At 36.0% G+C, this 18,127-nt stretch overlaps 1 protein-coding gene across 3 annotated transcripts in view; it reads right to left on the bottom strand.

Annotated features, from left to right (window-relative positions):
- The window catches only part of LOC145662535 (selenoprotein N-like), a 57,972-nt gene that overhangs the window by 26,824 nt on the left and 13,021 nt on the right, over positions 1–18,127 (bottom strand). For all 3 annotated transcript variants that reach the window (XM_081728200.1, XM_081728201.1, XM_081728199.1), the window contains exons 3-5: positions 16,507–16,611; positions 8,532–8,698; positions 3,943–4,104 (exon numbers count right to left, since the gene is read on the bottom strand). In XM_081728200.1, coding sequence (XP_081584326.1) covers positions 3,943–4,104; positions 8,532–8,698; positions 16,507–16,611 — 434 coding nt within the window. The remainder of the gene's footprint in view (positions 1–3,942; positions 4,105–8,531; positions 8,699–16,506; positions 16,612–18,127) is intronic.

Here is an 18,127-nt window from a genome sequence, read left to right as displayed (position 1 = left end):
TCGCAAGATTTCATCAGGCTTCTTTTTGTGATCTACTCTGACTTTCTGGATCTCAGTAGAGACATATGACTTGAAGCATACTGTAATATCCCACGTGGTATTGTATACAAACAATACTCTACGCTTGTGTTTACAAAAACCAGCACATGGTTTTACGACAATGTACTACGCACGACGTGGATCTACTACGAGCAGCAAACGACAGATCACTGGCTCCTCCTACGAAGCACATGATGACATCTGAGCAGCAGCGCCACCGCCGCCAGGACACCTATATAATGATGCAACCGGCAGTTCTTTACCAGATCTCTGATGTCCCTCCTACTATTTGTCTTGAAACATTATGAGTAACGTAACCCTAAGCCTCTAGTCTGCCACGGGACTCTTGGCTATTCCTTTCCTCCTGGCTTAGCTTGGTATGAGGCTTTGTGACTATTAACCCCCTCACTACTTGCCACGGAGCATTGGGGATACCTTCGCCACCGTTTTTAGCCTGCCACAGGGCTCTGTAGAGATCTTGTCCACGGCCTCACGGTCAAGGACTACTTAATTTCTAACCCAATAATTTAGAGGAGAATAACATTGTAGTATTTTCTATAACTACTGTTATATAGTGAGTTTTTTTAAAATAATAAAAGCCTGTAGTGAGAGTCGATTCCGGACACTCATTTAGTTTATCTTCCTCCACCTACCAGTATGATGTCTTTGGTATAGACTGTGAACTATCTAGTGTACGAGAAACTTTTTTGATGACATTACATATGTTGTTATAACTTGCAGTCCACTTGGTTGGATTCAATTTCTTGTACTTTTAATGGAAACTTCAAGGATTTTGATGGATTTCTTCCACTTAAATTTCGGGTTCAACTTTTTGATGAAACACACTCGGGCGTAGTGTTCCCAAAACAGATATCAAAAACATCTATTATTCCTTGCTGAGCAAACGTTTCTGCGTTCAATCTTATGTTTTTGGCACACGCCCTAAACTTCACTGATACTGGCCACGTTTAATATGGGTTGGTATCATTATCTAGATCTGTTTCTCGGAGCTTCCTGTGAAACTGCCTTTTAAAGTTAACTTATTTGTTTCTGTAAAGCAAGAATCTTTTTGGTGTGTCTGTTGCAATTCTGATTCCATCCACTGTTTTACGTTAATCTCTATCTGACTCAAACATATGGAGCATGTAGATCGATTGCAGACGACTGCACCATTGTTATTTTAGTTTCAATTAAGATAAAAGAGAACTGAAAAACGAATGGCACTTGTAAGATGTAAGAGATATTGTAGATAATGCTAGTTACTAAAACTATTGTACAGTCCGCAGCAAAAAACTGCAACATGAGCATGTAAGTTTATTGTGAAACTACGCCTAACAGCCCTGGGAATCAACATAACGTCTAAGTGGCATGAATCACGCAGGAGAGGCCTCGGCGTCCTTCCCTGCACACTTATTTTGGAGCAAAAAACTTCGTCGATTCACAATAAACTTACATACTCTTGTTGCAGGTTTTTCATTGCAGACTATACACGTACTCCAACTAATTAAACTTTGGTGACCTGTAATGTCAATTACACTCATAGAAATCTTTAAATCTTATTTTGATGTATCACCATTCTTACATTTTATCTTACCCACTGGTCCCTATAAGATGGTGGATCCTTAAACCTTATTTTAATGTATTACATAATCTGCATCTTGATACACAATAATCGCTTCCATTAATCTTTATGATCTTGATATTTCACAGTAAGTGTCCGCACAATTCCTTCTTAATTTTATTTCTGTCTTGTTATTCTTAGTCCCACAGACTAACTACGTGGCAACCAATACTTAACTCGGCATGTGCTAATATTTATCATATTTACTGCCAAAACTGGTAAACCAAAATCAGCTCGGAGCTGAGCCTGATGAGGACAATACACAAGTAGATGTTGAAGATTTGTCTAGCACTACAGAATGCACAAAATGGTGGATCGTCGCCACAAAGTAGAAATCCAAGTGTTAAGTACGGAAGTCTGATGCGAAATGGAGTTATAATTAATTTCTTCCGCTGTGATCTTGAGCTGGTGATCTAGACACCAAGTTGAGATTTGAATACATGTAATTTATTATTAACAACTGATTCTACTCAAGCACGCACCAAGCCCTCATGGAACTGAGCATTGAATAGGAACGCAAGTCTGTGCTAGGTATGGGAGACGGAGAATTTCTTCATTCATGAGCAGCAGCGTTTGCTGCATGATCTGCCTTCTCATTACCAGTTATGCCAACAAGATTTAGAACATAACAGAGTTGTATTTCAGATCCCTGTGCTAATAATTAATGACATGACAGGAGGATTTGTCAGACGAACGTATGTTTACTTTGCACATCAAGGAGGCTATTCAGAATCACAACAGATTAAGGTCACCGGTATATGACGTGTAGAGACCTAGCGTAAATTTTGTAAAATTAAACTGAAGTACCCCAGTATTGAAGAAAACGCATGTAATTTAAAAGCATAAGTACGTGTGGGTGTAAAAACATTCAACAAAACAAGCATGTTTGGAACCATCAATGATAAGGCAGTAAAGTCTTGAAAGTGATATATATATATATATATATATATATATATATATATATATATATATACACGAAGAAAATTCGTCAAGATTATGAAACATAAATTTATGTAGCGTTAGTATACAATGCAATTGTGCTGTCGAAGTTCCTCCCTAGTATATACACCACAGACATTAGGGAGGAACTTCAACGGCACAGTCATCCTAGATTTCCAAAGCACGAATGAAAAAGGGTCTGGTACAGTTGGGCCGTGCCCGATAAAGTTAGTAACGCTGAATGATCTCGGCTTTTCCTATCTAAATGCTCTGATTACGAGCCTGAGGTAAATGTTTGTTTCAATAGTTTTATCCGTTACAAAACTATTTATTTCAAGATTGAATGTTATTTTGGTAGCACAGTTTATAATGATGTACCGATATAATTTATGTTTATAGTACCGATATTCAGTAATAAATCGTACTGTAGCATATAAATGTTCGCTGTCAGTTGTGTCATATTTCTAAAATAGATATTCTACATTTTCTTCATCACACCAGGTTGTGTCTGTAGTATCGCCATCGTGAGCAATGCCCCTACTTACGTAGGAGAGACCTCGCAAAATAAGGGTCACCATAACAGCACAATAACTTTTAATAATGATTGTGGAGTCTGATATTGTGTACAAGCTACCCAAATACACATTACATAATTCTTAACAATATTGTCTATTTTATGCAAGTTTGTTGAATTGTGCATAAACTATCCTTACTTTATTTAAGTAATAGTTGCGATTGAGCAAACACAGCTGACATATATTCAATAGATTCCATAAGCAAGTACCGCAATTTACTTTTATTTATCTACTGTTTACGAGTCTCTGTACATATTTCTTTCTTTTCGTGTATTTCAAGGCTTACTGTGTATATGTATGAAACTGTCTTCTGTGTCATTTCAATAACATGCGACTTTGAAACATGTCTAACTGACAGCAGCGTCGAGTACATATACATACATATTTCCCCATAAATAGTACATATTACTTCACAGGCCTGCGCCGTATTTGTGTTTTTATCGAAATAAAATTGTAAAATGTAACGCAGTTTTGCAGCAAGTTTACTTATCTTCACGGCGCAATACCTTACGTGTAATTACAAGAATTCCAACACATTTTATTGCATATGTACTAGTTTCAACTATCAGCAGTTAAATGATGTTAGCCTTGACCCGCTGCGACTCATAATATAACCTGAGATTTGGGATACCAACACCGCCTTGCGTGCAAAAGGGTCAATACTTTCTAGACGACCTCCTGGTATAGTTTGGAAGTAGCAGTCGCATACGTTTGAAAGCAGTTTGTCAACATACTCATTCCTTTCTCGTTGTAACTTCCAAATCTTACCTGAATAAGATATCTAGAAATTCGTCATTTTCTGCTCTCAGGACGGCAACTGTTCCTTGTGGATGGAAGCGTGTGTAAAGGAAAGGGTTACGATGAAACATTCGGAGAAGATGCTCCAAAATAACTTCGTTACCCTTTGTTGGTGGAGGATAATACCGATTACTGTAAAAAATAATAATTATCGGGGAATTAGTACCTGATCATTGTGCATCTTCTACAAATATACATATTAGCCTTACCACACTGTCAAACAACGGAAGTAAGGAAGAATATAACATCTACATTTGATTCAAATCTCAGGATGCCACATTAGATTGTCATGGCTTTGGTTCTTTAACCCATGACTTTCTCAGTTGAGAAATTCTAGATTCAACCTGTAGTGACTGCACCTTGGTTATTTACAGTATTCCTAACATTTCTGAATGAAGCCTCAGTCAACAAACTTAAGTAGTAGCGTTAAGTGATATATATATGCTATTATTCTATTTCAATAGAAATTATTTTATTTCATGAAGTGCGAAAGGGAAGCTCGAGACCTTAAAGGCAGTGACGGGAAAATTTGTGAAAATTAATCAACATAATACTCACAGTACAGTTACATCAATATATTCGGTAGAACAGAAAATATAAATTAGTAATTATTTATTAAATAGAACATATACGAGGGTCACTACGAAAGTTTTGAGATGTGAAATAACTTACATACTTAAAATCAATTTAACACTTATATTTTCTCAAAGTATTCACCATTAGACTGTACACACTTTTGCATCTTCGAAAACCACTTTTGCAAGCAGTGTTGCCAGTCTTTTTCTTCAAGTGTTGAAAATTCATTCTCGTAAGCCACTACAGCTTCTTCAGGGCTGCAAAATCTCTTCCCACGCATGCGATCTTTGGTCCTGGAGAACAGAAAAAAATCACACGGGGCCAGGTCAGGGCTATACGGCGAATGAGTCATAAGTTTGACCTCCGTAGATTTTAAAAACTGAATCGTGATGTTGGCCGTGTGTGTCATGATGAAGCAGGATTCCACGCAATCCAGTTCTTGGACGCCGTTCCCGAAGCTTCTGGAACACTTTTGTTAGGCAAACAGTGGTGTACCACTGAGCAGTAACAGTCCTTTGTTCTTCAAGTGGAACAGTTGCAACACGGACAGATTTGGAGAAGAAAGGTGCGACAATGTTATTCCCCACACTTTTCGCGGTCGCTTCACTTTCGTGGGTAGATTTTCGTCTGGAAAGAACCAAACTGTAGACTGGCGTTTATTTTCAGGGTTAAATTGATAGATCCAAGTCTCATCACCAGTAACAATGTCAGAGACGCGTCGAGAATTGCCTCCATCAAATCTTGCAAGCATTTCTTCACACCATTCCACACGCATGCGCTTCTGCTGTTCAGTCAAAGGGTGAGGCACCCAACGAGATGAAACCTTCCTGAGCCGAAGATGATCATGAAGAATTTTTGTTACTGCTGTCGATCCAATGTTCACTGTAGATTCAATGTTCTTCAAAGTTGTTCGAGGATTTTCTCGAATCATTTGTTCCACAGCGTCAATGTTTTCATCTGACACAGCTGTTGCCGGACGTCCAGCTCTCTCTTCATCTTTAAGCGATGTCCGACCTCTTCTAAATTCACCAAACTACCGAAAAATTGTAGCACGGGAAGGAGCAAGGTCCCCAAATGCCCCCTACAAACGGTCAAGGCTTTGTGTCTCGTTCAAACCACTTTTGAAATCGTAAAGGATCATTGCCCGAAAATATTCCCTTTCGAGCTCCATTCTAGACAGCCGAATACTGCTCACATCAACAAACAAGTGAAGGCGATACGGCCACGCCGATAAGCGAGGTGAGTTGAAACTTGCTTCGCTTCTTCGCTCTGGATACCACTACCGAACGCCATTGTTGGAATTCAAATACTGTCACAACAATGCGTATCTCAAAACTTTCGTAGTGACTCTCGTATACACCAGAAAAAAAATATATACAATGTGGTATATAAAGTTCCAAAGCTATTGTGGAATTAAGCTTTATCCACTAACCATTAAACAACGGCATCATTTGTTCATTTTTACTGCTTAGTCTGCAAAAGCCTCGAATAAAATATGCACAAAAATGAACTTATTCTACTGAATCATATCGATAACTGAAAAAAAAAACAAACAATAATTTGCATATTAATGAAGTAAATGGTATGAATATTTTGTTAAAAAATGAAAATATACTGAAATCTTTCTGTTTTACGTCCCACGATTATGCTGTGTAGGCTAAAGAAGAAATAATCAATATCTTGTGCTGAAATACTAATAGCATCAATACGAACCGGCTGCTATGTTAGCTCCTCACCCTCTCCGTAAGAAGGAATCCAGAGTTGGATAGTCAACACGTTGCAACTGAACTTTCTTAGCGCAATCAAAATAAATTGCACTGCTTTAAGAAAATTCTAAGACCAACCCAATCGCATACTCGGAGACAGATATAGTGTCTAAGGAACGGAAGTAACAGTTGTGAACAATATTGTGGGATATTCAGCTTTTGGTACTGTTATAAAAATAGGCCTACAAACACATTAAATAGAAACCTTTCCCATAAGGAAGGACTTGTAAATAAGATTTTGTAAACCCATAACTGGAAGAAGCAGCTGTGAGTTAACGAATGACTATTCCTAATGTTTCTCAGATTTATCCTTATAGAGTGTGAAGAATGTAGAATGGTACTAGTTAACATTTATGTGTAATTCCGAGTGAAAAGATAGTAACTTTAGAGTAGGAGAAGAGAGCAGCTGCTTCCTCCCAAACCAAATGTTATGTATTTTGTGTAATACTATATATGGAAATATGTATAATCAAATTCCTCTCGAAAGAGTGTAGGAACGCTGTGCACAAAACTAAACACTCAGAAGAAAAGAATATGCCCTTCTGAAATACAATGAGAAAGAGATTAAACTTGGGCTAATATGCAAATTAGCCAACGCCCAATTCTAAGGGTAGTTTAAAACTTTGGAGACGCTCTCCAAGCGTAAGTCGACTTCTAAAATATCTACCGCTTAGGGCCGCGTGTGTGTGTTGAACACAGTATTAGGATTGTCTTCCACAGACTCAGTTTCTAACTTCATCTCTTTCGACCTTCAATTCAAAATTATATTCTTGCTCTATCGGTGTGTTCGACTCACTTCAGTTTCAATTACATATTCTGTGGACATTAGCGATTGCATCTCATTCGTATAAGTGAACTTTTCACTACAACACTTTAAATAACTGTTATCTCGTGAAAATTATTACTTATACAATTAAGTTGTTCAGCGTTCTTAAACTGGAAACGAGAGTGGCCTTGTATTTGCTTTCAATTTAACCAATAAACTTTTATTTATCTATTTCTACGAAAATAGTTATTGTTCATTTAAAAACAAAAAAACCGTCACAACTACTAACAATCGGAGTTGAGGAAAACCTCGAAGATTGCCAGAATCCGCGATCTCTCGAACCACTCGACGCATTACAAAACAGTTTTATATGATTATTAAGAAATATTTTAACGAATCAAACAGAAACATACGTTACACGCACGCAATAGATTCTTTCGAGTTTTCTTTATGAAGAAGTAATGACCAGACGTGGAACACGTAAAGACCACGTCTCTACAAAGTAGGTGCATTAAAATCCGTAATGGGTGAGTTCAAGAAATACAGAATGGACCAGGTAGGAGTTCAGGAAGTTAGGTGGGCAGGTGCAGACCGGAACTTTTGTGTTTCTTCTTCTTCTTCTTTGTTTATGTGAAAGGGAATAAAAATCAGCTACTACGAACAGGGCTTTTCGTTCACAAACGAATATCAGCACAATTAGATGTGTCGGATTTTTTAATGACAGACTTTCTTTCATTACTCTTAAGGGTCGGTGGTGCGATAATAATGTTCGGAATTTACATGCCTGAACAGAAGATAAAGATGATGATATGAAGGACAATTTTCGCGAAGATGCAGAACGTGTATGAACATTCTATTAGGAGATCCCAATGTGAAAGTAGGCAAGAGAATGTCTTCAAACAGAAATATAAGAAACGAAAGTTCGCATAAGGAAAGTAATAAAGACGCTGTTAGACTCGCGATCTTTGCAACATCCAAAAACCTAATCATGAAGAGTACAAAATTCCTACATCACGACGTTCATAAATATATTTGGACCTCACCAGATGAAAACACACATAATCAAACTAACCACGTATTAATAGATAGAAGATGACATACTTGCATAACTGGTATTTAGTCACTTAAAGAAGCAGACTGTAATACTGACCATTGCCTAGTAGCAGCGACTATAAGACAAAGATATATCCTTGAAACAAAGAAATAATCAGCATCTAATAACGGAAAAGTTTAATTTAAAAAAGAAAAATCCTTTTCTTCTCTAATCTCTACATTCTGTTGACAAACAACCCACGATTTTCGTTTTAAACATGTTACATAAAACGGAAAAAAGCACAGTTTCGGATAAGGAAGGGGAAGAAGTAAAAAAGAAAGAGAATAAAGAAGTATCTGTAAAGAGCCCAGTAAAATGACATATAGAAATGCCATTAGATATGTATATATCAACATACCTCGGCAAAATAGATAACTGCTCGTCTGCCGGTATTATATGCCAGGTCTGTCCAAGTTTTGGCTCCGCTTCCGGTAAAAATGCACGAAAACTCCGTACAGGAAAATTTTTCTTCGACACAGCTGCATATTTCCAATCTATAAGGCCTTTAAGAAATATACTGCCCTCCTACAAATTAAAAAAAAAAAAAAAAAAGTGTTATACCAAATTAAGCTTTGCATACATTGAGATTAAGCTTTATATGAGAATAAAATCTTCACTATAAAATATCGAAACTATGATCTTTAGCAGCAGATATAGTGGCTCTACCTGAGCAAATTCTCTTAGGTTTTAGCTAAAATTTATTCATACCTATACAGATTAATATATAACTACAATAAATATAATTTTATTAAAAGAAGAGGAAAGCCAAATTATTTTCACTAGTAAATACGAAATAAAAGTAGCAAAATTGAAGAAGTATATACTTAAGTATATTAGAAAGAAAATAGTTATTTTTTTCTTATTTCTCTTTTCAACCCCAAAATAAGTTTCAAGTTTTGCTGCAGTTATTCAAGCCACTAGATTCAATCAATATAGATTCAATATATCAATATCAATTATCAATATAGATTCATGATTTGTCGAAGTTTCTGGATGTCAATTGTTACAACGTATTTGTCATCACATTATGGACTGCCCCAGTCTCATATTTTCATTACAACTGAATAGTTGTTAATTTGATATAAGAGAATTCAATAAAGGAGTTAATGTTCGTCATACTAAAATCAATTTGAAATTATTCTTATTCATATGTATAATCAAAGTTGTAGGTTAGATTAGGTTGATTAACTGAAATTTCCACACTTGATTGCTATTGTAATGTTCCTTACTTTGGTGTCTTTAATATGAGTGTAGAATGATGCCAATTTGAGTCACCGTTTTGCCAAGCATATCATTTGAACGTTTACATTTCATTTCTGAGACTAATCAGACTAGAGGTCCTTAAGATATTTGTAGGATTTTATAAATTTTCCTGCGGTAATAGTTTTGTAATATTTAATATTTGTATTTCTGTATATGGATCATTTTATTCGCATTGGTTTCTTTTATTTGTTCTGCTGGAATAATGTTTCAATGCTTGCTCTTCTTTCTACTGTGGATATGGATGAAGTCGAAGGAATTTCATTTTGTCCAGCTGGTAGATGATTATTTTTTGTTGATGTCATTTTAAAGACTGTTTTATTTTGGATTTTGCATATCCTCTCATGAGTTAAAGTGGTTTTCTTATATAAAGGAAAAATGAAAAAAAAAAAAAAAAAAAGATAACGACACATTGTAACCAGTAAGCGTTTAATTTGTATAAATAAAGTCTGCACTTCACAAATTTGCCACGCGCTATAGGCACATACTATGTTGTCAAATATAACTAATCATGCAAAAATCATTATACCTTTGGGAAACTTTCCTTCTTGCACTAGTGAATCATGTTACAACATCTGTTTTTATTGATATTGGGGTTAAGTAATGGGTTCTCTTTTGACATAACCGATAAGTAGGTATATGCCTTATTCAGCTTCACCACAAATTCCACTTGTTATCCGTCAGATAGCTTTATGCGCTTTACAGATGTTGTGCTTGAACTTTGATGAAGGACGCATGATTGAAGCACGCGTACATACTGTTGCAATTGTGTTTCTCTGAAAACGCTTATGAATGGCAACATTGGCATTGACTGACGTTGAGTTGGCGATGGGTTTTCTTTGTCAGCCAGACATTGTTTACGGCACAGAATTTGTTATTTTGACTAGCTATCTTCCGGATACTTTTGTGGATAGATTTCTAATCACTGATTACTGTTGTGTGTAACGGGTCTAGACAGTGTATAATCACATCTTTTCGACCATCAAATCATTGTGCAAACGCTATTTTTAATTCTTCTATATCTACACCTACATGTTTTTTTTTTTTTCATTTGTAAAAAGTGTTTATGGACATTTCCACAGAATCGAGATAATTTATATACAGTAGGAACAAAAAGTGTCCTAGGACACTCCCTTGAGGCACTCTTAATTTAATTTTCTTTATATCTTCTTGAAAATCATTTACGTTACTTAGTTTATCACAATAAGAAATATACAAAATCTGTTGTTTTTCAAATAATTTGATAGCAAGTAATCTAAATAAATAATTTTCGTAGAATTATCAATAGTTTCAAACGCTCTATTTACGTCACAGAATAAACTTGCTGTGTAGGTTTATTTTCGAATAAGTTATATATTTTTGAACAAAATCTAGCATGAATGAATATTTCCTTTTCTCAAAAGTTCTACCCCTCCTTAGAAATATCCTGCGACTAAAAATTCATTTCTAGAAGCCTTTGATTCGGATGATCTCTCCATTTCTGTCCCTATAGTGAATATTTATTCATGATTGTAGTACAAATACTGTTTCAGCCATTTATTTTTCAATTAATTTTGAACATACGGTCTTCTTATCTCTTTTAAAGACACCGGTATTAGAATGTGACCCTCTACAGCACTTAAAAGCTATAGATCAACACATTTGTCAAGAATGTTACAGTAGTATCTTAATAAAGAGTTACGTAACCAGGGTGGCCACTCATTTGGAATTTCAAAATTCCCTGACTTTTCCAGAAATTTTCCCGGTTTTCCAGAAAAATTTCTAGAGAGTTCTAAAATTGGTATATATAGGAACCTTGGGCAACTCAGGGACACGAACCCCTAAATTCCAGTAAAATTATTGCTTTTAATTATTCTTTTGTGATTCCAGGCCCCCGGGCATTTGTCCCCTATTCCCCCTCCCCTGTCGCCGGCCCTGCAAACCCGTAAACCATTATACGGCAAAGAAGTCCATGTGTTAAGAAAAAGAATTACTCGAAAACATGGTATTTTGATCCAGGCCCATAGCTAGGAAATGGCCAATGTAGGTGGAGCCCGCACTCTGCGACAATCCTCAACTCCCTTGACTGAAATTTTGATTTCTTTTTTAAACAAACATATGTTTAAAAAATAAGTAGTCAATAATTCTTAAATTTATTTTCTTGGAAAAACACCATTACAGAATTTACATAAAATCGGTTTAAAATTGCAAAATTCAAATCAAGAAACTGTTCTACTCATTATCTACTTATTATTCGTTAATTTGCAATCAAATATTTCTCCGGATTTAACAACAAATATACAATACCTTCACCAGGTGTGCTTATTAGGGACTCTCGGGATAGCTTTTCTGCTCTCATTTTCCCAGGATACTTTGCGGTCGGTAACGTCATGTGGAGGTATCGCGGTATAAACAATAACACTACTGTTTCAAGATGGGGAAAAGTTATCTTACTTGTGCAGTAGCTCATTCTAATAACATAGGAAGCAATACAAATGAAATAAGTTCCATCGATTCCCTAAAAATGATGAACTTCGAAGAAGATTGATTTCCCGCTGTAAGCGAAAGAACACTTTTAATGTGGATAACGCACGAATATGTTCTTCTCACTTTTCACCAGAGGATTATCAAAGAGTTTGAAAAAACGAGCTTCTAAGTTTCCTGCAAAAGTAGTATTTAAGATCTGACGCTGTTCCTTCATTATTGATACCAAACTGGCATGAGTCAAGTTGAAAAACAGGTGTATAACAACAATAATTAATTTTACTTTTATGACATTTGTTTCTGAGGACCTGAAGCTTAAGGAGTTTATGTACGTAAAGCGAAGTGGAAGGGGGTACCAACGAGAATATAAATGTATTGTCTCATATATTCTTTAGTTTAAATGATATTCGTAAGTTTTGTTAAGTATCTGAAACATTATTCTAGCAAAGTGCACTTTGAGCAGAACATTTGTAGGAACCTATTACGAACCGAACCTAACCTAACTTTACCTAATCTAATCTTGTTTAACCGAACCATACCTGTTACGTACAAATCACATTGATTTTATTTCTTCTCGAATACCACATCGTGTGACAAAATCATTTGTTCTGATCAAAGTGCACCCTTACCATATTCTTGTAACTGAAGGGCTGGCCGAGAGAGGGGGCTAAGCCACAAAAACTAAATTCCGATAAATCGAAGGGCAAAGTGTAGGACAAATAACTGCAAATTTTCCCCTGTGAAGATGGTTCTTTTATGTATGTATACCACTCTATAGATATCTGTGCAACTTATAACCTGTAATACATAATGTAAAATGTGTTATATTGAGTAATAAACAAACATTAGTAATGTAAAGGAAATATTTTGCAGTCACGATTTCTGACAATTTGGTTAATAAACACTAAATACAATGGGTTAGGTTAGATTCGGTTATATTAGGTTAGGGTAGATTAGATTTCTAACATAACCTAACCTATCCTAACACAACCTAACCTAATTTGTTATTGCATACCCGGAATCTCTGAAATTTTGAATAATGTTTGCTTTATGTATTTTACTACCTGAAATGTTCTTATTCAGGGGATTGGTTTATGGAAAGTATTTGAACTCCTTCCACCCTTAGAATTCACGTTTCAATGAAAGTGCAACGACAAAAATCCATAATGCCACCCCTTCCCCACGCCGAAAGTGGATGAATTTTGTTTTAAACGGTATCGGAATGATCAATATTCATTTCAGTGATCCTGAAAATTATGGACTGGACACCAATTTCGACTGCTTTTGATTATTTGTCACCTCCTTCCTATCTCCTCTCACCTCGAGCGAAAAAATGATAAGATCCTAAGTTAGGCCTGGCTGCATTAAAGTACCAAAAATCGTTAAAGTTGGTCGACGAGAAGTTAGCAATCAAACATTGTTACAATGAATAGAAAATGCCCCCTCTTCTCCTTAAAACGAAAATTTTCAAAAACAATGGAACATGTTTTTCTTTAATCTTAATGAGGAGTTTATATACCGAGTTTCATCTTTCTAACTTGATAGGTTCGTGAGATACTGTATTTTAGGTACAAATTTTGAACCCCTTCTACCCTTTAGGATTTGCCCTTTAATCAACGTAATAAGGGCCAGGTCAACTCATGTACGGTACTAAAAATTATAAAAATCTATCCAAAGCTGTGGAATGAATTAGCGAGTAAACATTATATTCATTTTTATTTGTATACATAATTAATCATTATTGACGGTATTTATATATTTATTACATTATATTGTCTCATCTGTGAGTAGAAATAACTCATTATTTGTATTTGCAAAGACAAGGAATATCATAATTGTTTTGAATCCAGTTTTACGAATAAAGCGCGAAGTGTAACAAGCAGGCAAGCGAAAAAATCTTCACCGATACCTCCAAATGACGTCACCCACAGGGAGCCAATCAGAACGTTAATCGCGAACTGGGGCTACCTGTTATTTTATATACCTTGTTAGCAACCACTGTCATATTGCAGTACAAGGTTATGCTATCGTTCTTTGACGTCACAAATGAATGGGGAGGACAATTATGGAGCTGCCTGTATTAAGAAGTAGCGGACTTCGGTCTAGAAAGCCGGCATTAACAACTTTAGGTAGGCCCGGGTCCCAAAGGTTTTGTCGTGCCAGCAGTGGCATGCGGTGGTTATGCAACCGGGGAACAGGTCGACATAGATGGGAAATATTGTGTAACAAAACAACGGAACTGAAGTAAATGAGCACTATTAAAATGTGCTTTTAAGAAATCAGAAAAATTTGTTTGAAGCTGATTTTTTTTTTTTTTTTTTTTTAAGAACAATAGTACATGCAGTAGCGGAATTGGGTGTAAAAACTAGGGGGAGGGGAATGCCATTACTTCAAATTGGTGGTCAAAAGGTCAAATATCTGTAAAAAAGCATGGCCAATTAATAGTGTGGCGCAAAAAAGTACTGCCGCCACTGAGTACAAATGCATGTGGAATCCAAACAGTTTTGATTCCACATAGAAATACACGCATTAACCAAAATTCCACACATTTTGTAGAATTCGACACACATTCGGAACTCTTCCGGCAGAAATACTCAACTATCGTTCAGCCTTTATATTAATCACGTGACTACCAAAACGGGATGCAGGGGCGCAGCCCCGAGCGAATTCTGGAAATCAAGCAGCCATCGAACTAAACAAGTGTGTTAATTACAAAATGGTCCCGATTTCGCTCCAGCTCAATTCATGGGCAGCACTAAATGACAAAAGAATATGAAGAAAGTATGCGCAGCCCAAACCAGCAGAGCTAGATAAACGAAATCTGGAAGGAAGGAGAAATCTGGGGGCAAAGCCCCCAGCGACCAAAGCTATTTTGTATATAAATAAACCGGCTAAATGGCTAGGAATACAGCAGAACGTAAATTTTCTCCCGAGTAAAAATTCCATGTTTTTCATCAAAATTCCCTGACTTTTCCAGAGTTAAAAAATTCCCTGACTTTTCCCGGTTTTCCAGGTGAGTGGCCACCCTGGTAACACACAAATTTCCAAAATATAATGGTAGTGAGTAATATGACTCTCGTTCAAGAAAAACAAATATTTTCACCCAAATTAATAAACAATAACCTACCGCTGTATATATTTATGAATTTCCCGATAATGTCTGTCTGCTCTGTGACCCACCTCGACACCAACACTGATTGTAGAACTCGACTTTTCACATAATTATTGCTGAAAGATGTTGCCCTGGAAAATTATGAAAAAAAACCGCACCTTTCTGCTTTTTCTCACCTGAAGGAAATGTTTCATGATCCTTGCATAAAAACTTCTGTACCTTCAGAGATGGAATCAAGTTTATAACGCAGAGTTTCAAACTTAAGGAAGGTGCTCTGCCTTGCAACCAATCTAAATATTTGCTAATGAACGCTAACCAGTGTTGGTATTGAGGAAGGTCTAAGTAGACCGACATTATGCACGAATAATCAGGAAATTTGTCACCGCGTACAGAGGTAAGTTACTGTTTATGCATTAAATACATATATATCTTTTAGCGTCCATTAGCAAATGTTCACCCACAATTTATTTTTCAATAACTAAAATTTATCATTATGTTTAATTTTTGGAGTAAAGTTTAGATTTGCCTCTCCTTTCTTATTAAAAAAAAAAAGGGGGGGGGAATTTACAGGAGAAATGAGGTAAGAAATGATGATTTGGAGATCTTACGTGATGTTTAGGTGTGTAAAGTTATGTTTATTACGAGAAAGATGTGGAAGTGGATACTATTTGAAAGACGCGGAAGTTTCGATGATCCAGCAGCATGGTAGTCGTATAGGATGGCGAATCTGTGCGTTGAATGTGAAACATCCGCATTGAGTTTTAGAGAATTATATGAAAATAATGAAGAAGACCTAATAAATTTTTATGAGAACCACGGACTACTGGATTAAAGTGACAACTGAAGCTTCTACGAGAACCGGTTCCAGTCACTGTTCTAGAGCAGCGTTCTAGAACATTGGTCTCCCTCTCCATTGAATTGTAATAATGATAGAAAACAACGTGCCCTGCGGGTCTTCGAACCCGCCTTCACTCGCAATCGCTCGTTCGCTAACATTGTTTGAATTATGTATTGAGTTATGGTACAGAAAGGCGATTGTACTACTGTAACCTATATAGGGAACCAGCATTCTAGAACCTTCCGCTGTTTTAGTCTAACTAAAGCCTTACCGGGTAACCTGAACTAACCTAACAATTTTTAATGTTTTAACTGCTTTTTGTAGATTTAAAACTGGAAGGTCAACTTAAGCCAATTTTTGCTTGGCTACCCTCATGGGCTTAGGCTATTTAGTTCCTCTTTGAATGAACTCTGTATTTTGACGCAACAATTAACCTCATATTTATTTTGAATGAAATCTTCACCTTAAGGTCCTACAATTATGATCTTTCTTTGTAGAAATGTGAAACGGTAATTCGCTTCCTATAAACAGTATCTCTAGTTTAAACGCTAGAGTATACTAAAAGAAAATTAACAGGAATGAAGAGAAGAAATACATGTTATTCTTAATTACAATTTATTTCATAGAAAAACTATAGTAAAAGTACAGAACAATACTTACTGACAGATCCTTCGTCATTGTTTCTAACTTGAGTGGAGTGAAGAAACTTTCTACACTAATAAATGCATCGGTTTCACCAATTTCAAGAACAGATCTGGCGTTCAACTGGAAAACATCAGCAAATGGAAATCTAAACGAATACTATTTCATTGTTTTTTCTAACAAGAAGTAAATATACTACTCGGAATCTTACACATTCTACTACATTATACTTAATTCTTAGGTGTAGAATTAAATGTCTGAAAGTTAAACTATTTAAGTGCAATATAGATAAATTCGACGTCAACAAGCTGCGTACATAAACATCTACATACATTTAAATCTCTTCTGTAAATTCATCACACGCGAAAAAAAAATCTGCTTTTGTTAGAATGAAATAAAAATACAAACATATTGTAAAGAAAATAAATACATACTTTCCAAGTTCTCAAGAATTCGTCTCATCGTCTGAACAGAAAAGAGAAAAATATTCTGTCAAGAGTAGCAGTACGCCTAATTAATTTCACTTATATACATTTTTCATTTTCTCTCGTGGTTTCTTCATTCTATCATCTAATGACGACCAGTCTTGAAAACTTAGAAAGTGCCATTTCGACTCTATTTCTAAATGGCATTTCTATTCTCTCACTCACTCACTCTCTCTCTCTCTCTCACACACACACACATACACACACAAACACACACACACACACACATTTATATATATATATATATATATATATATATATATATATATATATATATATATATATATATGATAGTTACGAACAGAAACACATTATGCAAAACATTAGATAAAGGAACTTAGATTTCAAAACTTAAATTCAGAATTAAAGAGCATTAACAGAAGAAAAAAATGAACCAAAGGTACGGCACTGGTCGGCGACCAAACTGAAAAATGGTATGCTAGAATATTCTGACGGGAGATCTTGTAGTTACGTCAAAATCTTAGTAGATATTAAGAGAGGAGAAACAGTTGAAAACTGGGTTTGTTTAAAATTGCTGAAGAGAAACCTGAAGATACAACAGATGTAATGTGAAATAATGGAGAATGTGAAAATGGCTAAATAGGAAGAACGGGTAAGAAAGTTTAGAAAAATAAAAGAAAAAAAATAAATGACGGCCTTGCCCTACCAAACGATCAATCAGGACGCGTACAAAAAGATCCTGTGGTGTTTGCTTCGCTCAGGGGCGAGAAGAAACAGCACTTGTGGCAGGACATCGTGGCTGCTCCATCACGATAACGCACCAAGTCACAATGCTCTTAACATTAGACAGTTTCTGGCTAAGAAAGATCATCGCCTTTTTTGGACTAACCCTCCAATTCACGAGATCCTGTCTCCAGTGATTTTCTGTTAATTTCCCATACTGAAGGGGATTATTAAGATGACTCATTTTGAGGGCGAGGAGGTTATCAAGAAATTGTAACGACTGAGCTTCAAAATATTCCAGTAAAAGCCTTGAAGCAATGCATAGTGGCGTGGCAGAGATGGATGGAGAAATCTGTTAAGAGAGAAGGGGAAATTACTTTAAAGAGAACAATATGTTTAAAGTTCGGCATAGAAATAAACTGTCAGTATCCCAGTACGTTTGCTTTTCAGACAGACGTCGTATAGCCTGT

Source organism: Thermobia domestica, chromosome 10 (genome assembly GCF_964235325.1).
Source record: "Thermobia domestica chromosome 10, izTheDome1.hap1.1, whole genome shotgun sequence".
NCBI lineage: Eukaryota > Metazoa > Arthropoda > Insecta > Zygentoma > Lepismatidae > Thermobia > Thermobia domestica.
This window is presented reverse-complemented; position numbering and strand designations above follow the sequence as displayed.